Here is a 6336-nt window from a genome sequence, read left to right on the forward strand (position 1 = left end):
TGCGCATGTGTGTCTGGGCTTCTATCTGCCATACGGCCCCCAATCAATCTGTGAGGGATCAGCTACATCTTTATATGGGCCCGGACGTCTTATTTACTGGGCACTGTACCAGCATTAGTGGATTTATCCTTCTGGCACACACCCATGTGAGTGCATTACAGGAATCTCGTTGTTATTATTGTTATGGTAGCAGTTGAAGGTTGCAACTAAGATCAGGTCCCCATTGCGCCTGGTGCTGCACAGACCCCGATTGAGACCAGGGCCCCCAGTGGGTCTGGTCCAGGGTAGCAGGGAGATGTGTAAGTGTGAATGAGGGAGGGGGAGCAGTCAATTTGTCAAAGTGCCGGTTAGATTTCATCTGAAAATCTAACAAACTAGACTTTCCTATTGGAGAAACATTATAGCCAGTTTGGGGCTGGAATTTAATTCAGCTCACCCGTTTTTACTGCATCCCGGGACTGCTGGCTTTCTGATTTTAAAGTTGGGTCCTTCTCAGGTCTACTTTGACCCCGGTCAGAATGTCTCAAAGGAGGACACTGGGTTATTCTTAACTAACCAGATTATTAATTCACCATGAATGACCCAGATCTATAATCAACAGTTATCAGTTCTCCAGCATTTCTAACACACTTACCGCACCTATAGTAATTCTCCAAGGAGTAAAGTTACGTCTCACAGGCTGCACTTTGAGGAATCTGGTCTTTGCCATTTCTCATGTTGGCTTTGAAAGCCATGTTTAAAGCATCAAAAGCAGACACTTAGACATTTTCTATGAGATTCTCTTAGTTCCATTGACTTGGGTGTTCCAAGGAGGAACATCCACCTAGCATTACTTAGAAGCTAAAATACAGTTCCTCGAGGTCTCACTAGAGAGAGTGCAGCCGCAAAAAGAGAACTAGCAGTTACACTCACTACACAGATGGGAGGGGATAATCCACACACACACATTCCCCAGAGGCAGTAGCTACCTAGTGCTTTCTACACTAGGGGTTAGGTCAATTTAACTACATCACTCAAGGATATGGATTTTTCAAACCCCTGAGTGACGTAGCTGGGTCGACCTAACTTTTTAGTGCAGACCTCGCCTGAGCCATAAAAAGAAAGAACAATCTCTGAAATGAAATCTTACTGCTTCCCCTCATTGCTGGTCACCCTGGGATAGGAGGAGTGTGTCCACATCACGGCAGCTTCTTTGTTGGAGTCAGCAACTTCCTATGTTTTTTAGACCGTGTTTTGGGATTTGGTGGAGGTATTTTCTGCTTGGCTGTTGGTTCTAGGGTGACCAGATGTCCCGATTTTATAGGGACAGTTCCGATTTTGGGGTCTTTTTCTTATATAGGCTCCTATTACCTCCCACCCGCTGTCCCGATTTTTCACCTTTGCTGTCTGGGCACCCTAGCTGGCTCTCGGATTTTGGATTGCTCAGTTCCTTCAATATCCAGTAGATGGCACCAGTGTATAACAAATTTCTTTGCTCCTTTTCTTAGCAGGGGCTTTGTATGTTTCATCAAGGATTAGGAGTCCCTGTGGCGCCTCAGAGACTAACAAATGTATTTGGGCATAAGCTTTCGTGAGCTAGAAACCACTTCACCAGCTGCACGGAGTGGAAAATACAGTAGGCAGGTATAAATACACAGCACATGAAAAGATGGGAGTTGCCTTACCAAGTTGGGGATCAGTGCTAATGAGGCCAATTCAATCAGGGTGGATGTGGCCTATTCCCAACAGTTGACAAGACGATGCGATTATGCCCAAATAAATGTGTTAGTCTCGTTAGCACTACAAAAAGTCATTTTCCCTCTGTTGATAGTCACCCTTTCTTCTCAACTGTAGGGAATAGGCCACATCCACCCTTACATAGGTGACTAACCAAGATTTTATTGGCACACGGCATTTCCTGTTGCTGGAGGAATGGGATATTCCACTTTCTTCTGATCTGTAAATGGTGATTTGGGGGAGGGGATGTATCAGTCACTGTGTATCTGTGTCGGTATTTGGGTGTGTCTGTGCATAACTGTGCATGCAAGTCTGTGTGTGTGTGTGTGTGTTTGTGTCACAGTGTCTGTGGCAAGTGTCTGCATATGGTGTGTGTATCTGTCAGTGATTGTCAGTGCGTATGCATGTGTCAGGATGCATGTGTGTCTCTGTGTGCGGTATGTCTGTGGGGTAACTGTGTATGTGTCCCTGTGTGTAGTGTTTGTGTATAACTGAGTGTGGTGTGGTGTGTCTGTGTGTTCTTCTGTGTGTGCAACTGTCTCTGGGGGGAGGGGTGTGTTTGTGTGTAACTGTGTCTGTGCATGGTGTGTGTCTGTGTGTGTGTGCATCACTCTTGCCACTTTTTCTGCCATTCCCCCGCTGACGCCAACTCCACTTTACTTCCCAGCCAGGGCACAGATGTCCTTTGCCCTCCCAATCTCCACGCCCATGAGTGTTTGAATAACACAAGACAACAGGAGTGAATCTGAGGCTGAGCCCCCTGGTGACCCCCCTTAGCAGCAAAACCCCTGACCCCACCAAAGGGCCACAAAAATCGTGAGCCAGATCAAAACTGCTGATCTTCCAACAGAGTCCAGCCTAGTGGAGAAGAGGGTGGGACTTGGCTGGATGCAGGGTGGAAGTTGTGAAAGATTGTTTCGCTTTCCTTTCGGGACACTGCTTCCTGCCCGTTGTCTCGGAGCAAGAAGCCAGCATGGGAAAGACCCTGAGAGACCATCTGTTCGACACCATTAGAGAGCTGGGTGAGTCGGACTTGAAGGCGTTTAAAGACAAGCTGAACAATTTCCAGCCCAGGCCAGGTTATAACCGTATCAAATGGGGAGAGCTGGAAAAAGCAGATGCTGTAGAAATCACTCGCCTGCTAGTCAGCTACTACAAGGAGGATTACGCGGTGGAAGTGGCCGGGAAGGTGCTAGAGGACATGGACAAGAAGAACCTGGCACACAACCTCTTCCAGGCCACAGGGAAGGGTGAGTGAGGGGCTCTCAAGAGGCGATCGCCCCCTCCCTAACGGGATCTCATCTCAGTGGGTCTCTTTGTACAGGAACTGCCTGCTTGTCCGCCGGCCAGGCAGAGAAATCAGCAATGCTGCTGGGTTCCTCTGTACAGTCCCCCAAAGGCAGAATTGTGCAGCCCCTTCTCAGGCAAGACTGTCACTGGGTATCACAGATCCAAAGGGGCTTAGACCAGAGGTGAAAGTGGGCCGGTACGGTGTGCCAGTAAAAAATGGCTGCCAGTACAGGCCCCTACACAATGGATGTTAAAGCCCAAGGCCGCCGCGGGATGTTAAAGCACTGCCACAGCAGCACGTTAAGGACCCTACCAGCAGGGCCACCGATGGGGGCGGGGGCAACCAGGGGAGCTTCCTTGGGCCCTGCAATTTAAAAGGGCACAGGGCTCCTGGCCACCACCGCTGCCTACGATGGCAGCGACCAGGGCCCCGGGCCCTTTAAATCCCCGCTGGAGCCCTGGGTGGCACCGGCCAGGCAGCACTGAAGAGCTGGCGGGGGGAGGCTGACCCCAGTCCCGCCCCTTCTGCCCAAGGCCCTGCCCCTTCCAGGGGCCCGGAGCCAGCCCCTCATACTGGTAACATCTTTACGTTACTTTCACCCCTGGTTTAAATACCTAACTTCCTGTTCTAGGTCCCCAAAGGGAGTTAGGGTCTTCCACTGGATCACCGAGGCAACTCCGGGCCAGTAGTTGATGGTTCGCTTGTACCAGCCCAACCCCCGTCTCTTCCTTCTCCTTTCCCAAACGGGATATGACCCCCCCCCCCCCGAGAGTGGGGATCGTGGCTGCACACTGGGGAATTGTGTATGGGAGAGAGACACCCATCAGAGAGACATCAAGGTGTTGGTAAGGGGATGAGAGACACAGAGGGAAAGATCTGTTCAGGTGGAGATAGGAAAAGATAGGGGTGTTGGAAAGGGAGAGAAGGAGAGATGGGAATGGGGAATAAATAGATGGATGTGGAGTTGTTCACATCTGGAGGGAGGAGTCCTGGATCCAAGAAACAGTTATTTTTCTCGCTTCATCAGTCCAACAGTGAACCAAACATTCTCCTTCCTATGGGGGAGTGTTTTTCTATTCCTCTTCCCTGCCATTGATTCCTCATTGGAACATTCCCCGACTCAGCTATGGGTCACCCCAAACCTTCTCCTGCCAGCTCCCAAATCCCCATCCCTGTGGGGGAGAGGCTAGCTCAGGATGAGCTCCTGAGAGCCGAACCTCTCTCCTCCTCCTCTCCTGCAGCTCCAGGTGGCACCCAGCAGACCCCAGAACCAACCAGCAGCACCCGGACCAGAGTCACAGGTGGGTTGACATTTGTCCAGCTGTGTCGGGGATGGGACAGTAACACGGGTTTTGGGTGATGTTCAAGACCCCCGTCCACCCCAGTGCATTATGTAACTTATGGCGTGCCCTAAAATTACTCTGGGTTAATTGCACCGATGGGCTGGCTGTCCACGAGCTCCCTGATGCCGTAGAAAGCGGAGATTGTGCTATGGGGACCTGGCCAAAGACTGAGGGGTTTCTCCTGGGGAAGGGAGGGATCCCGGCAGTGGGGAGGTGGGTGATGTGGGGAGGGCAGGCCGGGATGGGAGGATGGGGGAGGGATCCGGACAGAGGGGGAGGGAGGTGGGATGGGGCGTGCAGGCTGGGGGTGGAGGCAGGAATCCAACACATAGCCGGACAATGTGGAGAGTGTCAGGCAGGATCCCAGCAGTGGCAGAGGCTGCTCCAGCCCCTTTCTGAGTGAGCTCCCTGTTGTCTCCCAGCAGGTGTAGCCGCCCCCATGCCCAGGGAACACAGGCCAGGCTCCGCGAGGGCTGGAGACTCAGGTAGGGTGACCAGACGTCCGGGTTTTCCTGCACATTGCCTTTGAGGAGCCTTCCTCTGTCTGGGCAGATTTTTCAGATAACAGGAAATGTCCAGGTGTTTTGCAGAGCAGATGCTGGAGCTCAGCAACAGCCCCAGTTGGTCAGCTTCCTGACTGGTCCCACCCCTGCATCTGCAGCTGATTGGTGCAACCACAGCTGCCCCCTGCCCACCCAGGCCCTGGCTCCCAGCCCCGGGGTGGGGATCCCACAGGGAGGTGCTAACTGGTGGCTGTCACTGCATCCTGGACTTGCGCCAGCCGTCCTGCCCCCATGACAGGGAGTGACACCCCCCCCTCCAGTGCGTCCCCCGGCCGGAGGTGCCCCCGCCAGGCCCCCCACCGATACCCACCGCCACCTTCCTCCCTCAGTTTCCCTTTTTGAAAACTTGAAATACGGTAACCCTTGACTCAGGTCAGCCCTGAGGCCAGACACAGCAGAGAGGGGAAACCGAGGCACACATCGGCTTCATAAAAATATTACCAAAACGTCCCACTTCATCTCAACCCATATTTAACAGCAAGATTTGGCTGAAGAGCAGAGAGGTAAATAGACTGGCATCCTGCTCTCTAGGGGTTAGCAATACAATAGGCTAGTGCAGCCTAGTGGATCATGCAGAGGATGAGGGCTCAGGCTCTATTCCCAGCTTTGCCACTGTCCTGAGGGGTCACCTTGGGAAAATCACTTCTGCCCTTTGTGCCACAATCACCCCTTCTTTAGATGGGGATAAAGACACCAACCTCCTTTTTAATCATTGTGATGTCTGCTGATGGAAAGCTCAAGGGATGGAGACCCAAAGGTAGATGAGGACCCCTAGGGTTAGTCACTTTGAGATCCTTGGGGTGAAAGACACCAGAGAACTTCCAGATTAAGTAGCATAAAAGCCACCTGAACCCCGTTCCTTTATGCAGCTGTCTCTGACTCACTCCCCTCTCCCCAGGAGATGAGATAGACCTACGATAACATCGAGTTCTGCACCGAAGGCTTTGCAGCTGACATGGCGCAGTGAAAGGGACGGTTAACACTGGAATGAAGACCGTGCCCTGCTCCTCTACCAGCGCCCGATGGCCAAGGAAACCCGGAGACTTTTCAGAGTCGTGCCAATTGGCTAGAATATTGCATTCCATATTTTTGGTCAATAAAACAATTGCCTGTTTTTAATATGGAGAACTCGTCCATCAGCTGCGTGGATGTTTTTCCTTGATCTTTTCAGCTGGCAGGTTCAATGGTGTGTCAGAGATTTGGTTGGGCTCCGGTGAAAGCCCCAGCTGTGGTGCTCTCCTCTTACGGCACCTAGGATGGTGGGTCTGTCTCATAAGCTAAATGGCTGCAAGGCTTGGATGAATGACCCTAAGGAACATTTGTATCCTGTTAGAAGTACGGGGAGCTGAGCCTAATCCTGCACTAGGGGGTGCTGTGGGGAGGGCTCAGTAGGGGATGCTCTCCCACACGGTCAGTGCTGGCC

General features: G+C 52.0%; 1 protein-coding gene across 3 annotated transcripts; it reads left to right on the top strand.

The window, feature by feature from the left end:
• The first annotated feature begins 2628 nt into the window (after positions 1-2628).
• On the top strand, positions 2629-6047 carry LOC120395029 (pyrin-like). Of its 3 annotated transcripts, none has more exons than XM_039519206.1 (4): positions 2629-2966; positions 4249-4308; positions 4773-4835; positions 5812-6047. In XM_039519206.1, exons 1-4 carry the CDS (start codon positions 2690-2692, stop codon positions 5832-5834), a joined length of 423 nt encoding a protein of 140 aa, XP_039375140.1. In that variant the 5' UTR covers positions 2629-2689; the 3' UTR covers positions 5835-6047. The 3 variants fall into 3 exon arrangements, with proteins under 3 accessions (XP_039375140.1, XP_039375142.1, XP_039375143.1); XM_039519208.1 differs by having other exon boundaries at positions 4776-4835; XM_039519209.1 differs by lacking the exon at positions 4773-4835.
• Positions 6048-6336: the final 289 nt, after the last annotated feature.

This window comes from Mauremys reevesii, unplaced genomic scaffold, assembly GCF_016161935.1.
Source record: "Mauremys reevesii isolate NIE-2019 unplaced genomic scaffold, ASM1616193v1 Contig9, whole genome shotgun sequence".
Taxonomy (NCBI): domain Eukaryota; kingdom Metazoa; phylum Chordata; order Testudines; family Geoemydidae; genus Mauremys; species Mauremys reevesii.